This window comes from Anneissia japonica, unplaced genomic scaffold (genome assembly GCF_011630105.1).
Source record: "Anneissia japonica isolate Jap-2015-1 unplaced genomic scaffold, ASM1163010v1 scaffold640_len1575945_cov177, whole genome shotgun sequence".
In the NCBI taxonomy this organism is placed as follows: domain Eukaryota; kingdom Metazoa; phylum Echinodermata; class Crinoidea; order Comatulida; family Comatulidae; genus Anneissia; species Anneissia japonica.
In genome coordinates, this window is record NW_022684376.1 from 242,901 (window position 1) to 265,915 (window position 23,015).

At 34.5% G+C, this 23,015-nt stretch overlaps 2 protein-coding genes across 2 annotated transcripts in view; both read right to left on the reverse strand.

Annotated features, from left to right (window-relative positions):
- Positions 1 to 12,070, reverse strand: part of LOC117105019 — a 24,471-nt gene extending 12,401 nt beyond the window's left edge. The window contains exons 1-12 of the mRNA XM_033246008.1: positions 11,829 to 12,070; positions 11,352 to 11,486; positions 9,661 to 9,804; positions 8,826 to 8,954; positions 8,192 to 8,308; positions 6,041 to 6,385; positions 2,296 to 2,541; positions 1,917 to 2,051; positions 1,640 to 1,792; positions 1,179 to 1,310; positions 582 to 695; positions 60 to 173 (exon numbers count right to left, since the gene is read on the reverse strand). Of these exons, the coding sequence (XP_033101899.1) occupies positions 60 to 173; positions 582 to 695; positions 1,179 to 1,310; positions 1,640 to 1,792; positions 1,917 to 2,051; positions 2,296 to 2,541; positions 6,041 to 6,385; positions 8,192 to 8,308; positions 8,826 to 8,954; positions 9,661 to 9,804; positions 11,352 to 11,486; positions 11,829 to 12,066 (2,002 nt within the window). The 5' untranslated portion in view covers positions 12,067 to 12,070. The remainder of the gene's footprint in view (positions 1 to 59; positions 174 to 581; positions 696 to 1,178; positions 1,311 to 1,639; positions 1,793 to 1,916; positions 2,052 to 2,295; positions 2,542 to 6,040; positions 6,386 to 8,191; positions 8,309 to 8,825; positions 8,955 to 9,660; positions 9,805 to 11,351; positions 11,487 to 11,828) is intronic.
- A 1,598-nt stretch (positions 12,071 to 13,668) lies between these two features.
- On the reverse strand, positions 13,669 to 22,674 carry LOC117105244 (transketolase-like). The gene is made up of 7 exons (XM_033246332.1): positions 22,459 to 22,674; positions 17,779 to 17,896; positions 16,933 to 17,046; positions 16,390 to 16,487; positions 15,720 to 15,911; positions 15,010 to 15,137; positions 13,669 to 13,934 (listed from the first exon to the last, which is right to left on the reverse strand). Exons 1-7 carry the CDS (start codon positions 22,563 to 22,565, stop codon positions 13,684 to 13,686), a joined length of 1,008 nt encoding a protein of 335 aa, XP_033102223.1. The 5' UTR covers positions 22,566 to 22,674; the 3' UTR covers positions 13,669 to 13,683.
- Between the last annotated feature and the right edge of the window lie 341 nt (positions 22,675 to 23,015).

A 23,015-nucleotide genomic window follows, 5' to 3' on the forward strand; every position in this document is an offset into this window, starting at 1 on the left:
GATGTAAATAAACGTATCGAGCATAAAATTGTATATTGTAGTATAGTATATTTACCTACCTTCAAGACATTCGCCTGTTTCTCTATCACATGGTTTACTTAATGAGCATGGGCATTGCAGTGTACAGAATTCACCATAGAAACCACGGTCACATGTTGTAATATTAGTGGGATCTAATAAAAGTTAAAATTGTAAGAGTTTTCAGGTTGGAAGCCGTTAGTTCACATCCGCTTACTGGCTCAGTCTAAATTTAAAATGTCAGGCCAGTATCAGACATTCATTTATTGGAAAATCTTATTGAGAAAGTTGTTTTCAATAAATTGCTTTCAAAATCAAAAAAGAGTTCCTGAAAATACCATTAAATTGTACTATTTTTTGACATTAAAATTTATTTCAACTGGTTCATTATTATTGAACTTAAGTATAACCAACATGTAACAATCTCCTGGAAACCTACATACATTTTCTTATAGTTGTGTTTATAATAATAAAAAATGTAATATAGACCTATGGATATAATAAGATGCAACGAGGTGAGATAGAAATGATTGTTTAATGAAGATATTGCAGTTAAAGCGTACAGTCAATACATTCTCCCGTTGTCCTGTTACAAGCTTGTCTGAAATCACATTGACATTGGAATTCACAGCTTTCTCCAAAATCGCCAACTGTACATACAGCGTCAGGACCAGGATCTGTCATACCAAGCACAATAAAATTTTAAATAGTTAAGATATAGGGTACAATTCAATTAAATTTAATGTCTACAATACCAATCTATAAATGCAATGATAATAATCACATATTTAAAATATAATAAAGGCCTTTATAAGTAGCAGTCATTATGTACAGTAGGCGTAATAATTACATTTAGATGAAGGTAAAAAAAAAGTGCAGTCGAATACAAACTGATAATTACAACAAGACAAACGACGTACAATTACCAACCATGTTAAAGATCAGTGTTAAGTAATGTAAAAATGAAAATTACAGTGACCTTAAAAGTATGCATTACTAATTACTAAACAGTTCAGTATATGAAGGCTTCATAAAGAAATTTCAAAAAATGTGTAATATTAGTTTGAAAACGAAACGAATATGTATACTGTATATTCTGCGACAGTGATTATTAGTTGACTATATTCATTGAAAGGTTACAACTGTAAAAGAGATCGAACCTTTGCAAGTGTCGCCAATGAATCCGTCCGTGCATTGAGATCCAACCTCGCATCCATAAACATAGTTACAATCGTCATCTCCGCAATGGCACAGGAGATCACAGTCTGGTCCGTACTGACCAGGTTCACACACTTAAATAAGCAATAAAATTACAATTGTACTTCATGGAAGTCGTACATTTTCTATATTGTCAAAACATGTCATTACAAACTAAATAATGTTATGTTCCACTTATTTTAATTACCCATATTTCTAAAACTCATGGCCTCAATACCAGATTGCATTACATTATAATAAGCCCTCCTAGATACAACTGCTCATACGGTAACAGTGCTTATTCATATTAAAATTTTTTAAAAATTTAATGCCAACAAAACAAACAAATTACGTCACAGAATAGATATAAAAACGAGCCAAAAACTAGGCCAAAATGTTGTAAAATAATACCAATATATCTTACTTTGGTCACAGTAAGGACCCATCCAGCCAGATGCGCAAACACAACCTAATGGGTCCGGGTAACAAAATCTAATTCCGCTACAGTTGCCATTCGGTTCACTTCTGCATGTTTTACTGCAAGTAAGTCCAAAAGCATTATCCTGTTCAGGGCAAACTGCAATATCAGAAATAACTTTTTCTTACAATTAACGACCATGGCATACAGTTTCAATCTGATTTATAATAAACACATCTGAAATAACCAACATAAAAAATAAGGTATGAACACCAAGTCAAACCTGTTTCACATTGGTCTCCCATGAATCCAGGAGGACACACGCACGTACAAGTGTCAGCCGAACAAACACCGCCGTTGTAGCAAATAGGACAAGTATCAACACATGCTGGACGACCGCACAAACCGCTTGGGCAGCCTTAAGATAAAATGTCATATTGTTGAGCCCATTATTACAGCTCTAAAATATACGTAATATGCGTAAAATATATGGGGTCATCGTCTTCATTATCATCATCATAATCCTCATAATCATCATTATCACTATTTGTATATTGACGTTTGAATCATTTCTGTTATCATCTTCATCATTACTGCACTATCACGGGCTAATATATATACAATATTAATGTCCGACATGATACATGCCTATATAAACTTACCTCTCACAACTACTCGGAAGAATGCATGCGTCTTATCGTCATAGTCTCCGTCCCTGTAACATTCGTATATACCAGACTCTTCAACATAAGCTTTTGTAATGGTTAAGACTGGTAATCCATTTGCCCAACCCAGGGCCTCTCCATTAAATTTCCAGCGTAAATCACTGGCTTCTTCGGCATTAGTTGCCAATCGGGTGAATCCACCAAAGGAAACCCGCACAATATCATTAACAGGACTAATTTCAGCTAGATTTAAAAATCAAAATATATAATTTATATTAATGTCCAACATTGTTATGACAATATTTGGCCATAGTGTTAAGTCTGATGATGATGATGATGATTAAAATAATGATATCGATGTTGATTACAACAGCAAAAACAAAGACAACAATGTCAAAGACAACAACAATAATAGCTAGACTTACTATGTCTGTTTGTAAAACAGAACATATGACTTTTCCTCATTGCTATAATGAGAAGTGATGTTGAAATTTATAAAATTTAAACTCATTTAAAAAGTCTAGCAACAAAAACAAAGGCTATTATAAAAATTATCAAGAAATAAAAAACAGGGTAAATAATTCAAAGTTAGTAAAACTCAAACTATAGAAATTTTATCATTTCTTCATTGGACCATGAAAAATTATTCTGGAAAGTTTCATTTTGATCCAGTTATAACATTAGCACTTTCAATGACCCTCAAATTCACACCCGAATTAAGATCGTCACCACAATTCAATAATTTCTTCCATGTAACTTGGTTAAACTTTTTTAAAGTTCCATTCAGATCAGTTTATCCATTTTTAAAATATCTGGTCTGGAACTTTTTCATTTAAATGGTCACCATGTTACCAAAATTCGATCATTTCATTACTGAACCATGGCAAACTATTATAGAAATTTTCATTTAGACCGACTGATTATGTTTTTGTGATATTTAGGTTTGGGACGTCAGGAATTTAAATAACCCTTATATTTACACCCTACACTGGATTGTCACCATAACATAAACATTTCTTCCTTGTAACTTGGTTCAAACTTTCCCAAAAGTTTCATTCAGATCAGTTGAACAGTTTTAGAAATATCTGGCCCGGTCCTTTGAATAGTCTTCATATCCACACCCTACTCCACATCGTCACAAAAATTTAATCATTTCTTCATTGCATCATCACAAACTGTGAGTATGTGTTTTGAGATATTAAGGTCTGGGACATTAGAAATTTAAATGAACCTCAAATTTACACCCTAAACTCTATCGTCACAAAAAGTTTTTTAACTCGGTTAAATTTCACAGAAGAATCATTGAGATACAGTAAGTCGATAATAGTTTTTGAAATATCTGGTCTGGGAGGGTTTCATTTCAATGGTCCTAATATCCACAACCTACTCCAGATTATCACCAACTATATATTATATTATTATTATAACTATTACAATACTATTATAGAAATTTTCGTTTTGACAAATTGAATATGTTTTTGTGATATTTAGGTATGGGATATCAGAACTTCAAATTTACCCTCAAATTTACACCATAACTGGATCATCACCAAAACATAATAATAATAATAATTTCTTCCTTGTAACTTGGCTGAACTTCCCGAAAGTTTTATGCAGATCAGTTGACCCATTTTTGAAAAATTTGGTGTAGAGACATTAAATCCCCATAATTGGTCCTCACACCCACACCCCACTTTAGATTGACACTAAATATTAGGAGGTGCATCCTTGATATGGAAAAGAGCCAACTTGAAAAATTTGGTGTAGAGACATTAAATCCCCATAATTGGTCCTCACATCCACACCCCACTTTAGATTGACACTAAATATTAGGAGGTGTATCCTTGATATGGAAAAGAGCCAACTTGTTTATTATAATTGTACTATGTGTAGAATATCAAATAAAATCAATCAATAAATAAATCAATCAACCATTGAAAGTGACCAAAGTGCCTGCAGGATAACACAAAGCAACAAAGATAGGAAAAAAATGTGTAAGAAAAAAAAAGAACAGAAACAATGGCTTTCCAGCTACTGCTGGTAAAAGCCAAAAATAATATAACAACAATAATAATAATAAAACGCATCAATTTAAAGACGTATCAAATTCAACAGAAGGTTTATTTCTTGAAAATTTGATAATACAGAATAAATACATTTTCTTTAAACAAGTTTGAGGGTCCAAATTTCAAAAAAGCAGAGGTTGGAGAGGAGAGATAGAGACAGAACAAAACAAAAAACAAAACACACACACACACAAGAGAAGAGTGTAGCACACAAAACAAGACAAGAACAAAAAAGAGACGATGAAATGGGTGACAAGACAAGAGAAGACAGACAAAGCAGACACACCAGACAATGAGGCAGAATCAAATTGATTCTCAAATAAGTAAATAATTTTTCTTAATTGTAGAACTGTTTCATCATTATCCTTGCATGAACAGCACTGGCTTCCCTTGAAGAAGTATGTTAGCTTTATGATCTTGCTGCTCAATGGCCTCGCAAAGGTATACATTGGTGATGTCCTTACCCAACAAACCTCCTGTCGTAGTCTTTGTTTCAATTCACAGAATTGGCTTGTTCCTCCTAAAGTGAACACCCTCACATATGGTAACCGTGCAGTATCTCATGCAGCTCCATACTCTTCCAGATTGCATTAAGCATACACATTTGGTGACCATTTTTAAGAGTCAACTTAAACATATCTGTTCTGTATAGCATTCTCAGATTATTTTTTTTCTTTTCCTTTTAGCATGGTTGGAAATTTGTTTTCTTTTTCAATTTTACTTAATGTAGCATTTAGAGGTTTCATAACATTGTGTAACGTTTTGCTGTTTTCTTGTGGTTTTTTTTGTGTGACATATCACAAAAACGGCTGCACAGACATGATTAAAAATTACAAAGAGTGTTAGGTACAACTCAATAAAGAAATGATTGAATTTTGGTGACGGTTCGTAGTAGGATGTGAATGTGAGGACCATTTAAAGGGATTTAAGAGCAAACGTTCTAACCAAGATATTTCAAATACTAATCAACTGATATGAATAAAATTTTTTTGTGAGAGTTTAACCAAGCTACAGGGAAAAAATTTTTTGTTGGTGATGATTCACATTTGGGTGTGAACTTGAGGGTCATTTAAAATTTAAGGTTGTGCATGTTTATTGTGTTCAAAATATCTCAAAAACAGTTGTACAGATCAAAATGGCAGTTACAAAGATCATTATGTATGACCCAAGAATAAGGCGATTCAATTTTGGTGACGACCTGGAGTAGGGTGTGGATATGATGGACCATTTAAAGGAAAACTTCCTAGACCAGATATTTCAAAAACTAATCAACTGTTGCATGGAAGAAATTTGAAGTCTTAGTGAACATCCATATTTCGGGTGTGCACTTGAGGGCCATTAGGACCCAGACCTGAATATCTCGAAAATGGATAAGTGGATAAAAATGACAATTGACAGAATAGTTTGTCATGTTTTAATAAAGAAGTGATTATATTACAGACCATTCAAAGCAAAACCTCCCAGATCAGATATCTCAAAAACTTATCAACTGATCTGAATGAAACTTTCGTGTTAGCGTAATTTTTCTTAAGTAGATGGTGGTTGGTGTTTGGAATATTATACCAAGATATATTGCAATCCTTTTGGTTTTTTTTTTTTTTGGTTCTTTTTTTTGTTTTTGTTTTTTTCTTTCTTACAGTAAAAAAAATAAAACATAAATGTGACTTTCTACTCACCATCGTTAGGCTGAAACCATGCTGTTGAAGTTGTGGTAAATCCATTGTAGGTAGCTGTACCCAAGAATGGACCAACTCTTTGCGCAGCAGAACTGGAAGCTCCAATTGTAATTTCCATACCAACTGAGTCTTCATCTGTGGAGTACGTAAAAGTGGAATCGCTGGCGAATGGTCCTTCGCCAGTATCATTGTATTGCAACTGCACAGAGTCATCGGACAAGTAACTAATTTCCATGTCTTCAGTTTGTGTGTCGCCGAGCGAGTAGAATCTCAATATCACTTGAGGGTCACTTGACATATCGGTGTATGGTGGGTCAAGTACGATTACCACGTCAATGATATCATCTAATAATAAATACGAGAAATACATAACAGTATTTAAGACCAATGACCATTGGCGGCACCATATTCTCTGACGAGTGCACTAAGGCTCTAGACAGAGGGCCCGATGTCATCACGGAAAGTCCAAGTTCCCAACAGAGGTCAAAATTCACCATAGCCCTACAGTGTTCAGTGCCAATTTTAAGAACAGGCACCTGTAGTTGTCTGGAAATGGCACTCTTAGACTTTAAACAAGTTTTTTAAAACAGCGTTGCCCAACAAATTAATTGAATTTACCAGGGTTCCCTGGCGAGAGATCTTGTGCCCACAAGGCCTTCGCATGTGTCGTAATTGCCGATAAACTGCTTTAAAGAGACATCAAAATATACTGTATGCGTAATAAAATCGAACAACAAAATGCGTATTTTAGTAAGAATTTGGCAGTGAAGTGGCAAAATCGGCAACTGGTGGCGCGTGACATATAGTTATGACAACATTTTTAAAAAAATTTGTTTGAAGTGTTTCTGTTGCAAAGAACATGTTCAACAGTATTGGTTGAAACACCAGGAAAATTCCTTTGAAACTGCGGAACTTTGAAATATTGCCAGAATGTTTTGCTAATATTCCAAATGTTAATGGCCTTAAAAATTTAGATTTTAAAAGAAGTGTTATAGGCCACTGCCTATCTTCGATCAGATTAAGTATGGGAGTCTCTTCGATCTGCATAATGTGAACGGAATACAATATAACTTCTAGTCTAAGTCATGGTTTAAGGAGGATTCTGTGAATTAGTTAAGGGTCTAAAATGCACAGAGAAACAAGTATACAAAAATATCCTGCATCTGAACCTTTACACTGGTCCAACTTTATGTCACACCAATGAGTATATAGAACTGCAATTCTATACTTTTTGGCCAAACCAACTAAAAATCTACAAAAACTTAATTGTTTGATGTTGTTTCATTGTAAGTTGATAATTGATTTGATCTTTTTAAATGAGATATCACATTTTTGGGAGTTTTTAGAATAACCAGAGGCAGTGTAATCTTAGAAGTTTTTTATGATAGTATAGTCAAAATCAGGGCCCCCGTGACCATTTTTATGGGACAAAGGTTTCTCTACTGATATAGCAGCATTACAAGGGTATAAATATAAAATTGAGCGGGGTGAACCTTAAGAAAAAGAGTGGAACACATATATTTGGTGGCCATTTTGAAAATGGCCGCCAAAATTCAGATATCGGCTCGTAATTCACTTATATTCAATAAAAAAAGCAAATCAGGTGTTTAAGTATATGTTATTGGGGTCATTGAATCAATGAGACATGTTTCGGAAACCTAAAATGTAATTGCCATTTGGAATCCAAGATGGCTGCCGCAAAAATGTCAAAAAATCAAATAGTTGAGTATAATTCCACATCTACTTTATGAAAAATGGCAAATTTGTGTCTAATCATATGTTTTTTGGCTCCCTCAGTCAAATAAACATTGTTTCAAAAAGCTAGGATGGCAGCTATTTTTAAATCCAAAATGGCCACCACAAAAACTGTCAAAAATCGAATATTTTGGTATGTAATTCCACTTCTCAATCAAAAATGGTTAATTTGGTATATAATCAAATGATATTGTCCCTTCTGAGTTCAATAAACATGTTTTCAAAAAGCTATTTGGCAACCATTTAAAAAATGGCTGCCAAAAAGGTGTTCCACCCTTCCTGCCCTGCTCTAATTTTGTACTTGTACCTTAGTGATGCTAAAGCAGTAGAGAAACCTTCATCCCTGAAAATGATCACAGGGCCCTGATTTTCACTATGCTATGACATAGTTTTTACCTGGTACAACGCACTCTCCAGACCATTTATCACACGTGAAAGATGAGTCACAATTGCATTCATATTGACATTGGTCACCGTGGTAGCCAGTTGGGCACTGCGTAGATGGCAAATACTCTGTAAGAAAATGCATGGTATGCATCGCTATTACTCAAGTCATGCCTAGTTGTGATGTGACCTATGACCATGCCTAGAATGTACTGTTTACGAGTTGCGATTGGCTTAGAATTTGCAATGGGCTCAACTTACCTGTACAAAAAAAAAAAAACTTGTTGACGGAATAAAAAAGAACATACATTTGTATTTTGACTATAAAACGCAATCTTCAATTATAGGCTAACCAACTTTTCCTAATAGCAGGCCCTAGCATTAGTTGCGTATCTAGGTAGGGGCGAGGTAAAGTGAGGGGTTCGACTATTAGGTGAGCGGGGGCTAATATGGAAAAATACTTTGATTTGAGGTGTTTTTTAACTATTTCAAAATGATTTTGGGTGGGGGAGCTGTCTCTTATACACATCTAGATGTGGCGAGCATTTGGGGGCGTGCACCATTATTAATAGGCCTATTATTAATAGCATTTCCATTATTATTATTATTACAGTTATTTGTATTGCTAATGGTTATATTACAGTACCTGTACAAGTATCGCCGGTCATCCCATCACTGCAGCTACTGGAACTGCAACCACTATGGTAATTGCACTCATCATCCGGACATGAACAGACTAACTTGCAATCGGGGCCATATGTTCCTGCAGAACACCCTTTAAAAAAACATTGTGGTAATATTAATGCTTTACTACTAGCTGTAGACCTATAGGTTTATTTTTTAACAACAATGCGATTCAACGACAGTGAGAAGTATTGAATATAAAACTGCAAGTAGTGTTGGTGGTGGTGGTAGTCGTAGTAGTAGTAGGAGTTATAGTGGTAGAGGCAGTGATGGTGGTGGTAGTGGTGGTAATGGTGGTAATGGTAGTGCTGGTAATAGTGGTGGTGGTAGCAGCTAGCACTAAGTGCAATAATTTTGTTAGATGATTCTTTCAAGAAAAAAAAAAGAGGGAGGCCGAAACTGAGATGGTTAGACTGTGTAAGGAGAGACATAAAGGCTATTGGAGCTACAGAAGATGTGGTCCGTGGTAGAGAAAGCTGGAAAAGGATAGTGTCTGCCTCAGCGACCCCACCTTCAAGTGGGAGCAGCTAGAAGAAGAAGAAAAATAATTCTGTCTGTGGTGAGCTTATAAACTTGGCCAATAAAATTCAACATTGTATTGGCATACTTTAACTACTGAAATAAATTATTATCTATCAAATAAATGAATCAATAAACAATCAACAATAGAAAATAAAAATAGCCACACTATAATAATTCAGTTAATATGTGAAAAATTAAAAATCGTTGAGTTTGTTTGATTTTTATAAACAGATTACAAAATTAATCAAATTAGTTGAGTGTGCATAAAAACTTACTTGTCCCACAGTCTATTCCAGAAAAACCTCCTGCACAAGTACACCCAAATGGTTGAGGTCTACAGAATCGGTTACCTATGCACTTGTCAACACCACTACTGCATGCCATGGTGCCGCTCTGTCCAAAATCACTTGTAGAGTGCGCTGAAACATTTAAAAATAATACATAGGGAATATAATAATAAGAATATTAATAATAATAATAATAATAATAATAATAATAATTCTATGTAGCATATAAACAGTCATCATTGTTATTCTATCATTTCTACTTTTATGAATTGTTATTTCTTAAAGATGTGTTGACTCCCAAAAATTGGAATAAAACAGTAAAAATTGATTAGCTCATACGTTAATAACAGACTGGGATCAAACAAAATAATTTTTGCTGATTTACAGAAATTTTACTATAAAAATCCCAATATTAATTGTATAATTATTTAAAGTCCAAATTTTTAGGGTTTGTGTTTTCCAAAGATTTAAAATAAGGACTAACAAAACAGGCTCTCATACTCTGTCATGGATAGGCAACAACATTTCGTAGGCCAACTATAGGCTTATCCTATATTAGTACCACGTAATTACTTTTTCCGATGTCATTTTGAAGTTGTTTTGCGCCATTAAATTTAATGAGTGATGTTTTCTTTTATATAAATCCAACAATTTTTGAGTTCCATCATTTAATGTCATCAATTGATTGTAATGTGTTATATTATTTATCAAAACATCTGTATTTAGCTTAAATAAGAAGACGTGATACTTTCTTCCGTTCTCTAAATGTTACTTTCTGTAAAGGTTCCGGAGTCTTAAAATAAAATTAAATGTCCTAGACCATGGGCTCTAGGAACGAATTATATCCTCAGCCTTTAGAATGTGCTGGATAAGCACTACATAATATGCACACTTTTGGTACTACCCTTGCTGCCGCTAATTTTTCTACTTCCGCGTTTCGCCTCCATAGAAAGGCAGGTTGCGTTTCCTCAAACAATCAGAATGACACTTCCGTAAATCAAGTTTCGGCGTGTGAATAGGAATTATTCCAAGTGATGGAATACCAGCGAAAGAGCAATATCCAAATACTTTTAATTATTCTTAAAAATATTTCAAAGCGTAAAATAATTGTATGTATAAAGTCATAAATTAAACTATTTTAATCTTTAGAAATAATAATTGTAATAAAAAATGAAAAAAAAAAGTTAATTGAAAATCTTTTATCATCATAAATGATAAATTTACACCTGACATGTACCGAATAATCCGTACGCTCCTGAATACTTGCGAAAAAAAATATCACAAGAGATTTGTGTTCGAAACGAGCCCACGACCTTCATATAACTAGCCTGGTGCTACCACATGATCTCCGAGCTTGCACTTAGTAGCTAATGCTGAACCCCATTCCCAATGGATTTTTTCGCTAAAATTGCTAAGGTGTACAAAACGACAGTGTTAAAATATCGCAAACACTAACTGTATTTGTGAAATGTGCGCATTCCTGGTGCTGTTCTGATTGGTCAGCTGTTAAGTTTAATTGACACTTCGGAAAGGTTTATCATCTGTCCCTTGGATATTGTTGCTAAGGTGTGGTACCTTAAACAACGTAAACATTTGGATTGGTCGGTTTGACTTGGCATTTTGGAAAGATCAATTGTATAGGACAAAGGTGATGACTGATTTAAAATAAATATACGCACCTGTCTCACATAGATCACCAATGTAGCCGGCTGGGCATAGGCATGAACAAGAATGAGGCTCACACACTGCCCCGTTCATACAGTTTGGACAGTCCATTCGGCAATTTGGCATACCACATTTTCCTGTTGGGCATTCTGTTTTTGTTGTAAAATCATTATAAATAATAATAATATTGTAGTACACAATAACATGAATAAGTATTAACATATCTAGGCCTAGGCTAACTAAAAAAGACACGTGATTGACTTCAATTATAATTTCTATCTAGTTTAGAACTATAATAATTGTAATATTATATAATAAATGAATAATATTAATAATACAAATGTGCATATCATGCTCTTACTGAATGCCAATGTATTGCGTTTTCAAGATTGAGTGTGCCCTCAATTGATCATTACTTTATTTTAGCTAATAATAGAGGACAGGAAAGGTTAGTTCCCCTGTGATATGCAAAATACTGTAGACTCACTCACCTCTGACAGACAGCTTGAAAAAGGCGTGTTCCTTTTCAGGGCGTCTTCCATTTATGTAACATTCATAGATGCCGTCATCTTCGACAGTGGCTTTTAATATTGTGAATACTTCAAGACCGTTGCCTTGTGGAATCTCCTCTCCATTGTGACTCCATCGAAGCTCTTGGTTTTCATTTGCATCTGTCCGAAATTGAACATATCCACCAACCGATGCGACTACGTACGGATTGATTGGCATTACATAGGCTTTTTATTAGAAAGATTGAAGACAAACGTTTAAATAATACCCTGATAGACGTCAGACAGCTATCGGCAAATTATCTATATTAGATTCTGCTTTTGCTATTGCGCTTGGCTGCTGTTGCTATTGCCGTCGCAGCTGATATGAGGCATGTCATGGCGAAATGGTTAAGTTGTCGCACAGGCCAGTATTGAGTAAATGAGCTATACAATATGCGAGCTCCAAAAATTGCCTAAAAATCCAAATTTGTTTTTCACTATAGATCAATAGTTTATTGTCTTATTAATCATGTACCAAAGTATTAGTTCTGGAAGTGGTCAGCAAATTGTTTATTTTATGTTATTTTGATAGTTCATTCTATTAAACAACGTATGCACAAAAAATTTTGAAAGGCAATTACTCAAAATCATGTTTATCTTGATTCTAATAGTACTGTGCTTTCACTTTATAATAACTTAGGCTTGAAATGTCCAATTTCAATGAATGACCCCTCATTTTAAAGATCATATACTCAGGTATCTGAAAATACCAATAGCTTGAATTTCAATTTTTGCTACAACTTAGCCATTTTGCCACAACATGCCTCATTTGGCTGTGTGTGCATGTACTTGGTAGAATAGTAATTGGTGGCATGTTTGGGTGGTACTTTGGATACGCAGTTACTTCACATTTTGTTTATTTGGCACACATTTATAACCTAAATATTTACTAAACTCAAAATGCGCCAGGTTACATGAACAAATTACAACTAATAATTATATAATTATAATTATTATTAATTTATAGTTATTTCATACACAAAGGTAATTAAAATGGCAGTCCCATAGTGTTCACTTCTCTGTCATCCATTTTTGTAAATTTTAGCGGTCAAAACAGATTGAACGGGAGATAAGGATGATTACATTTTCAATGAACACAAGGAGGACCAGTCTGGCTTAGTCCATCCGCTGCTCTCCTCGTTTTACAGATGGAGGGCCGAAATAAAAGTCACGATAGTGCACCGTTTTTTAGATGAGACGTTTAAGCCACTGGTCTTGTGTGCAATATGCCTCCTGTGCAAGTTAAAGAACACAGTACACTCTCTATGGCAAAGAGTAAGGGATTGTTTTCTGCTGTACTGCACAATTCACCACCATAATGACCCCAATGGAAACAATTCTTCACACTTAGTGGGTTATCCTTGGTATCATTCACACCAAAAATACTCTTATATTATATATTTTTTATTATATATGTTTACTACTTGGTAGAGACCATATATATATAAAAGGAAAATGGCAGATGAAAAACCTTGTTTTAATGTATTTAAAATTCAGTTAAGGAAATATTACTTTATTGGAAACATATAATGCGGCTTTAAATTGAAATAATGACTCATGGGAAAGTAAATGGAAAGGTTTGCATACTTTATTTTGAGTTGATATTATCTTTTCCAATGTTTTTGTTCTACTTCCCTGTTGTCATATATTGTATTTAATTTGCTTCAAAATGTTCACTATGTGTACATGTACTGATTTCTGAATATAAAATTTGAAATGAAAAAAAAAAATACTCCTTAATTTAAACATGCAAATGTGGGACTGATGTATATCATAGCGCTCTTGTAAATTTGCATCAACAATAATAAAACGTTACTTGCACTTGAAATAGAGGGGAGGCTCTTACCTTATCGCCACCCACTGTGTAACTTGGGGGCTCAGACAATTTGATGTTGGTGATGTTAACAGCTGGGGCATCGTCTACGGGTTGAGCAGGACCAAGTCCATGAGGCTTATCGCTTTGGATCAACGCTGAGATGGCCTTAATAGCAGCATCAGCCTTGGCACCAAGAGCTTTACCATGCCAGTTCTCAAGATCTTCCACCTCTACAATGGATAAAAATAATTATAATTGTTTCAATAATAATAATTACTATTTAATATAGATGTATTTATTTAATATAGATGTTTTGTAAGTCTTTTTATGTCTTTGTAATAAAAACCTTTTTAGCATTTTGTTGCTGTTTGTAATTTTTTATGTTTTTTAAATTAAAAAAAAAAATAGTTTAACGTCTGAAGATACTAATAAGAAAATACACCATAAAAATTGTATCATAAAACTTAAATACGTAACTGGCACGTGAAAATGTTGTCACGTTATATTATAAAAGAAGCCAATAATAATATGGAAACAAACAGACCCAAACGAAGAATTGGTCGGTCAGTCGGTTTGGATATTTTTGTACTATAGGCCACATTCTAGAATTCAGGGCTAACCATTACTAACACTATGTATTTTGCCTGATACAATGGTAACCATTGGGTAACCATACTTAATGGTTTCAAATCATCTAGCATTCTTTATTTTGAATCATCGTTTTGGCAATCTGATTCTTGATTATCAAAGCGAAGGACTCTCTTTGGCAGAATTACATCATTACATTACATGAAAAAACATCAAGATGTAAAAAAGCTGAATTGGACTTTTTTCATTTGGGGAGAAAATAACTTCCTGCAAAAAATTTAAAAGTGGCTTTTTTTTTTCATGAGCATCCGTAAAAAGGATAATTCACACAAAAACACAAAATTGTTTTTCTAATACATGCATTTTACTGAGAATGTTGTTGATGTAAAATTATCATTTTTGTTGGAACCCACTAATGCAAGGAAAGTTGAATGCTCTCCCCACAAGAAGTGTTTATCCATTTGTTATTGCATCACAAGGGAAGTCTCTGATCTCGATGGTCACACAAGTCAAAGAGGCAAAGTGTGCGATTCCCAAAAACATTTACATATAGTATTTCTGTATTGGATAAATGGTCAAATATATCGTTCCTAACTAGTAGCCCTGTAGACTCCTGAGAGTTTCAGTAGGTCAGGCATCTGTTCACAATGTGTAGATTATAAACATGTGTTGCTCCACAAAACTGCATGGAATCAAATGGCAGTCGAACAGTTATACCTGGGCAGCCTTTTCCTTTGAAGGTCTTGGCAAGAATTGCTGTTGGCTTGTCCTTAGTAACTGATGCCTCATGGAAAACCTTACACAGATCCTCAACATTGTGTCCATCAACAACCACGGAATTCCATCTACAAATGGAAAAAGAGAACTAAGTTCATCCACGAAGTCAAGTGAATTGGAGTAATCATGCATTAATCTTGCCAATAGTGAAAACATCCTGAGCTATCCTAGGCTGTGATGTAGCATTAGCCCCATTTTTTAACCTTGTGTACTGGCCAATATATGGGCCTTAATGTGATTGGAAAGAAAGTGAAGAGGCCTTAGCAATGCAATATATATGGCTAGTATCAGGGGAGAATATGTGGGGGCCAACAGGGACCCAAACGAAAAAAAAAAAAAAAATAGAAAATTAACAAATGCACTAAGAACACACTAAAAAAACAGCTAACTTTCGAATAAATTTCCATGTAGCAATGTTTATGATCAAACATTTCTAAACAAAATTTACTAACACCAACCCACCCCCTGCTCAGTGCATCGCACATCATATCCCCCACCCCCAACTACATTTTTCCCTGGACCTACCCCTGAGTATCATCTTAAAAATCACTCAAAAGATTGAGAGGGGAAGGGGGTTGGCTTGCTATGCCTGCAGTAGACTTATCCAAAGGAATGTGTTAAGCTATTAAATGACTAAAGATGTTGCATACCCGAAAGAATCAAATCTCTTTTGATATGTATCCATCTCGTGCCCGAGGGCAGTAGGCTGGCTTTGGCCGAGTCGGTTAGCATCCAGGATCAGCACCAGGTTGTCCAGTTTGTAGTGGCTGGCAAAGGCGCAAGCCTCCCATATGGAACCCTCCGCACTCTCTCCATCACCAATCAAGCAGTAAACACGGTAGCTACAAAACAAGATAATTGTATATTGTTAACAGCTGTAACATTAATTTTCCTATCCTTGAAGATAGACATGGAAAGTGTCCTCAGTACTCATCACAAAAATGCAGGAATTGGATAAAGATTGTTGAATGGACATTCTGCAGAATTCTAGTAAGAATGTGCTTTCAATTTCCATCCAGTTACTATAGCAACACAAGGGAAGTCTCTGAGCCCGATGGTCAAACAGGTCAAAGAGGCAAAGTGTGCATCAACTTCACTAGTTTTATTTTATTTTACAAAAACATGCAATGCCTAAATACAGTTGACTATATAGGCACATCATGACTATATATGGGCACATCATGACTATATATGGGCATATTGTACAACAGAGCTAAGATTCTTATTGGCTATCCATTGACATGATTATAATTTTGCTCAATTTATGTTGCTGCTCACGGGGAAAAAAAATTGTATTTTGTTAGGATATATTTTACTTACCTTGCTTTGTCAAAATATTTGCCAGTGTACGCCATGCCGCAAGCATTGCTGAGACCTTGACCAAGAGAACCGGTAGCAACATCTACAAAATCAAGTCTCTAAAAAAAAAAAAAAAAACTTTTTTTCAATAGATTAACAGTTGATGTACCTCAACATCTAATATTTGTAACAGAATTATAAAAAAATTGCCATTAAATCAAATAAATGATTATAGTTTTACTCTTTAAACCCAACAGAAATTTACCATTTATAGAATAAAATAAACTCTCTTAAATCTAAACTGAGAGTGTGGAATTGATTTTAGTCTTTTTTAATTTCTTGTTTTAGTTTCAAGGTTATTTATTGTGTAGCTAAATAGATAATTTTTTTTAGTTTACTTTTTTTTTTGGATAATGTATTTCTTCTCTTAAGAATTTCATATGGATGGGAGTGTTATACAATTTTTACCGTAATTAATGATGCAGCCAGCAACCCAGGACTCCGGGATTAGATGGCATTACCTACTGTAGCTGCTATGGATCTATTATAATGCAAGTTACTTACGGGCGTTGGATGTCCCTCAAAGGTGTTGTCAACCTTGCGAAGATCCATCAACTTTTGTAGAGGGTATCCGCCATTCTCTACCCAACAAGCATACAAGATGGGTGCTGCATGGCCCTAAAACAATACATTACACAACCACATTAGTTATTTCACTACAAAAGCTGCAATAGAAATCCTCTACTATTTAATTAACACATTCATTTTAAGCATACCTTATAAACGTGCATTAATATTACAGGTATGCATACTTTTTTTGGACATGGAAAAGTATTATTTTATTATTATACTCTGTAGGATAGGAATTAATGTGAAGTTTCAGGAAGTTATCTTTGAAAATTGACAAGTTTATATCCAGTAGATATGGTAACACAAGGGAAGTCTCCGATCTCGATGGTTACACAAGTCAAAGAGGCAAAGTGTAATGTATTTAGATAAAAAAAAAAAAACCTTAACTATACACCCCACTCCACCAACACCTTGAATGGTTCCATGATAAACTTGTTTCACTATGATAAAGTTCATGGGTTCACCTTCCTATTTAGTGCAAGTCTTTTTCTACAGTATCCATATGGTGCTATTGTAGGGGTTCTCAATTAAAGTTGAACAGCATCCAAGTAAATTGAATCCATCTGTAAGGTCTAATGATCAAGCAAAGTGAAAAAGGGTCTACAAGGAGGCCACTTACAACGCAGCGCAAAATAATGCAATAATGGGTTTTGGCCTAGTGGCTATCACTATGTCCAGTAATTATTTTAGGCTTTTTACGAAAATGACGCGCGGGCCGCCAGTTCAGAATCTGTGTTAGCGCCTGGTCCCAACACTTTGGCTACTAAGTTTACTTCTTACCTTTGAGAGCACGAACCTATCGCTGTTGCAGTCCCTCTGATCGTTCAATTTGTACTTCATGACATGAAAGAAGAGTACGGACATAATGTCCGCCATACTGCAACATGATGTTGGATGTCTAAAATTAAGAAATAAATATTAATCAATCGAAAAAATATAGCACCAAATTCCAACATGTACACTAATGCTCAGTAGCATTTAATGATGATAGTTTAAAGTCATTATGTACACAGCGTTACTCCCATAATTACTACACTGTTGGTGGAAAAAACGTAAATATGATGAATAATTTACACAAAAGATGACTGTACTTAATTAAATACAATATTTTATGTGAAGAGGAAGTGGGATAAATTATAATAAAAGGCACAGTGTGCACATCAATCAATATGTATCAATAGCATTCTTTCAGGTCTTATTAATTCAATGTTTTATGATCATGATCTTTCCTATGCTACCCTTATTTTCATCTACCTCTGAATAAAACTCTTCCATTTAAACCTTCATAATTCCCAAACATATGCTTTAAAACTCTGGCCAATATGTTATGTCCATATTTGGCTATAATGATGCCAAATCACATTAAAATCATTAGAACTTGTTGCATCAAAACATGGTAATATGGACATACTATAGCTTTAGTGAGAACAGAGTCAGTCATACCCTAGATTAATAAAAATCACATTTTCAATAAATTAAACATTTTTGAGGAAAATATATTTGTATAATATATGTAATTGGTGTAAGATAGATTGTTAAATGGAGATCAATGCAGAATTCTAGTAAGAATGTGCTTTCAATTTCCATCCTGTTACTATAGCAACACAAGGGAAGTCTCTGAACCTGATGGTAACACAGGTCAAAGAGGCAAAGTGTGCATCAACTTTTTAAGAGTTTTATTTTACTAGTTTCACATTACAGTTACTGGTAATAGTATTTCACCATAATAATATTTCACCACAAATAGAAGATATCACTACAAATATAGTTTAAAAACATTTACAATCTTTCAAAAGTTTAACAAAGTACAGTATACTAGTCTACCACAGGTACAGTAATTCAGTTTCAAATTCAACAATCAACAATTTGTGCTTACAGTAGTATTTTTACAGTCTACAAAAAAAATGGCTAACTTTAAACCTTAGAGCAAGCAAAGGATTACCAGTGTTGAGTAGATAAAACACAATAAAAATACCACAAACTTCAGGTGAAGCGCACACACCTAAAATTTCCATAACCAGGAAATAGAGAATTTAGGTTTAATACATACATCATGGTCGAACAGGAAGGTCTGCGTTGAAATTTTAGTTCCTGATCCTATAGAAAACTGTGCAAAGTCATCTTGTAACAATGAGGAAAGTATTCGCCTAGTTAACTGTAATACTAAACAGTATAAGCTAGCACACAAATTACCAACCACGTACAGAGGCCAGATAGCTAGGAACCTCTTTGGGGGTTGCCACATGCTTGTCATATTCAGTAGTGCAAAGTTTTAGAGCATATTACGATTGAAACAGCATACTGTACAATAATTCCCAATATTTACATTTGTAGCAGTGTTGCCGAAAGAATCCCTTACCCCTGTGTATGTAGACGGGAGAATATTCACTGTAAATAAAATGGTCTATAGAACAAGAGGGCAAAACCATCTTCCCAGAGTAGTTAACTATAGTAGAGACTGTGTTGTGCCCGCCGCTGGTCACCAAAAGCCTAATTTTAGATTTCCACTCTGTTTATTTATAGTTTCAGTTTAATTGAGAAATGTGGATGCAAATTTGTTTAACCTCTTCACATAGTATATTTAACAATGCTATATGGAAACCTCAAAGTTTGTTTCATTTTCTTTGGTCAAATTAAGAATAACAATTTTGTGGTACAGAAGCTTAACGTGAACAATAGACTGAGCTTACAATATATTTGGAATTTCAATATTCATCTGAAAAGATGCTTTGTCAAATTCCTAAAATTGGTCTACCGCAATATAATACAGTTACTTGGTATTTTATGCAAGTCATTTCATCAATTTTGTTTTTATTGTACTAACCTATCACTAATATTGAACGCATTAGCGAAAAACCTTCGCTTAGCCAGTAGCCTACACTACTTTATATAATCTCTTTATTATTTTTATATTAATTTGTAATGAAAATTGATGAAAAACATCCAAAAAAATGCATTTAAACAATTTTCTAACATCTTTAGAAAATAAAGTTTATCTAGTATTAAGTAGTAGTAGTAGTATAGATTGTAATTGACCAACATGTTTTAAGGCAACGAATATGAATATCTAAACAGGACAGTGGTATCTGTTCATTTATAGGACAGTATATTTTTATAGTGATTTGGAGTGTGGAAATCAAAAACTTGGTTTTGTGTACATGAATAGGTTTACTGAATGCTGAGTCAAAACAGCTTTGTTAAGAGGCTTTCAGTATACCAACTGCTATATATACCTTATTCAATGGTAAATCTGTGGTAAGGACAATTCAATCAAGCTGTACCAAATAACATTCCTACATCAAATGAATGAGTTTTAAAATGAATTGAATGTACAGTAGGGTATCTGGTAATTCTTAGAAGACAAAAAAAAATGGCCATAAGGGAATCCCAAAAAACCCTTTTTGACAGGACACAGAATGCAAATTCACAAATTGACTTACTGTACTGTATGTTTGAAAGGACTGTTGTGGGCGTGGCACCTATCAAGCCAGACAGCAAGTGGAATGGGTTAATATGCCTAACAACAATAACTAAACAGTTGCAATCTGGTTAAATATGGAAGTATAAATTTATGCCTCCATAAAATCATTTAAAGGACTACTTCCTTGAAAAATTCACTTTTTACTTCCTTGAAAAAATCACCCATAGTGCCAGTCCAAACCAAGCTATGTCATTTCCAAATCAATGTAGGGATTTACAATTTTTAAAAGACTTAAAAAGACACCGATTTAAAGGGGCAACATTTACCACAAAGAGTAGCACCATGTCATTATTTTGCCTACTTTAATCATTTATCCAATTAACATGCACAGTATTGCTATAGGTTTTCAGCCGACTTTTTATGGGATTCTGCCTTGAGGAAAGTGGTGGTGCCAGGACCTGCCCGACGGAGGGGCTAAAGGCCCGGACTAGGTGGCTAGTGGAGCGAATCGAGTCTCACTCGGCTGGGGGCTGGCCCCCAGCCAAGCCCCCTGGAAGAGTATGCAATGTAACCATCTAATTTATTTTCAAATCCTCATTCCTGAAAGTGAAATTCTATATTTTGAAATTTTTGCATGAAATCTGTCAACCACACTGTCATGGTCGAGGTTTCTTCACCTATCACGATGTATTCCAACCATCGTGGGGCTATCTAAATGAGCATTTGTCATAACAGAATGCAAATTATTTTTAATTTGTCTCATCGAATTATTATTATTATTATTACGGTTATTGTTGTTGTTGTGATGAAAAGTTAAAACAGTATGGTGACTAAACAAATATTACATGTAAATATTTTTTTTATTTGTTTGTTCCGACAAAATTTATTGTCTGTATTATTTTAAGATAATTCTAAACAAGTATTTCTCTCATCAACTGCCAGCCAAGTTTAACTAAAATCTCTCTTTAGGTCACATAGAAAAAATTGTTAGATTATCACTCCCACCCACGTCAAAACTTTGGGAGATATTGATGTGGGAATAAAAAAAAGAATCTGTCACATCATTTATTTCAACAGCATAAAGAAACAATGAAATTTTGTGACTGGAAATACATTTTCTGAAAAAATGATAAAATTAAACCAGTTTTTATATAATATTTACAATATTCTTGCCAAATAAAATAGTCCCTCCCTCATTGATAAAAAAAGCCAATATACTATTGTTCCAATTAAATGAAGAAAAAAAAAACCGTTCACGCTTATCACTTTTTTTTAAAATAAAAGAGTGTTAATCTAATAATTTTTTTTATGTGCCCTATTTGTATCACTGTTATAAATTAAAATGCTTTTCCTTCAGCCAAATCTTCCAAGTAGATGAAATAGGCCATGCATCCTGGAGGCAAAATAACCAAATAACCAAGTAAGCTTAAGATACAGGAAGTACAGAAAATAACAAATTAAAAATTTGTCTGGTTATCATTTTAAGACTGAGCCTTGATGTACTGTATCATAAATAAAAATAATTATATCACTTTAAGTATTGTTCTATAACAATAATAAACTACCTAGATAAGCCTAGACTAGGCCTAGATGTTAGACCTTTTACTAGTTTTAGTGCAATACCAATATTTTCTCCTGATAAATGTCTAGTTTCCTCCTTTATTAAACTGCATATTCTGAGGGATACATTATCAAGTAGGGCCAAGCAAGGCCTACAAATCCCAACTAACAATAAAATGGAAAACATTACGATTCATAAAAATAAAAATTGTTTGGACAAACCAGAAGAGAATGCAAAAAAAATGTTTTTTTAAGTGAGCATTCAGCTAAAAAACTTTCAATGCATATGTACTGTATGTATGCGGCTTTGGGGTTATAAGTAGGCCTAGCCTAGGCCTATCACGAAATAAACTAATTCCTCCATGCGGCATCAGACACGTGCAGCTAAGCCGCATAAGTGCTGCATCCAGCCGTCTTCTGTCCCGGGATGATGCATACATTCATACAGCCAGCCTAGCTAGGCCTAGGTAGTAACTTACCCGGAGCCTGCGGCACTAGTTGCTTGAATGCTCAGGACTCTTAGTTTATTGCCGATATCTTTTAACTTTTGGATCTTATCATTGTCAGGCTTGTGATAATCTGACATTTTGTATATTTCTTGAATGATATGTGCAACAATCTAACGGACAATCAGCGAAGGTACCCCTCCTCTCTGTTCAGCATGCAGCGCAGTGACAAAAAAGACCGACTGCTCCTGCTGTGTCATGTCATGCATCGAAGAGTATATGCATGCCGAATTTGCATATCCTGCAAGAAAAAACGAGGGGCGCCGCTTGAATTGAACCATGAGGGCGCAACTTCATTTTATACAGTTCACCCCTCAGTTTGTGTCCTCAGTTTGGGAAAGGTTTTTCGTCAAATGTGCTTTTTTTTCTCTTAGAAAAATCAGTTGTACAACATATCAATGTTTTCCTCCTCCCGAGCCTGACTTTAAAGAAAAAAAATTGAGCGGTGGCCTTACGGTATCTATACATGTATCCATTATTTTGTGGGTTTTTTAACCGACAGAAATACCTTAATAGGATCAGTGAGGGGT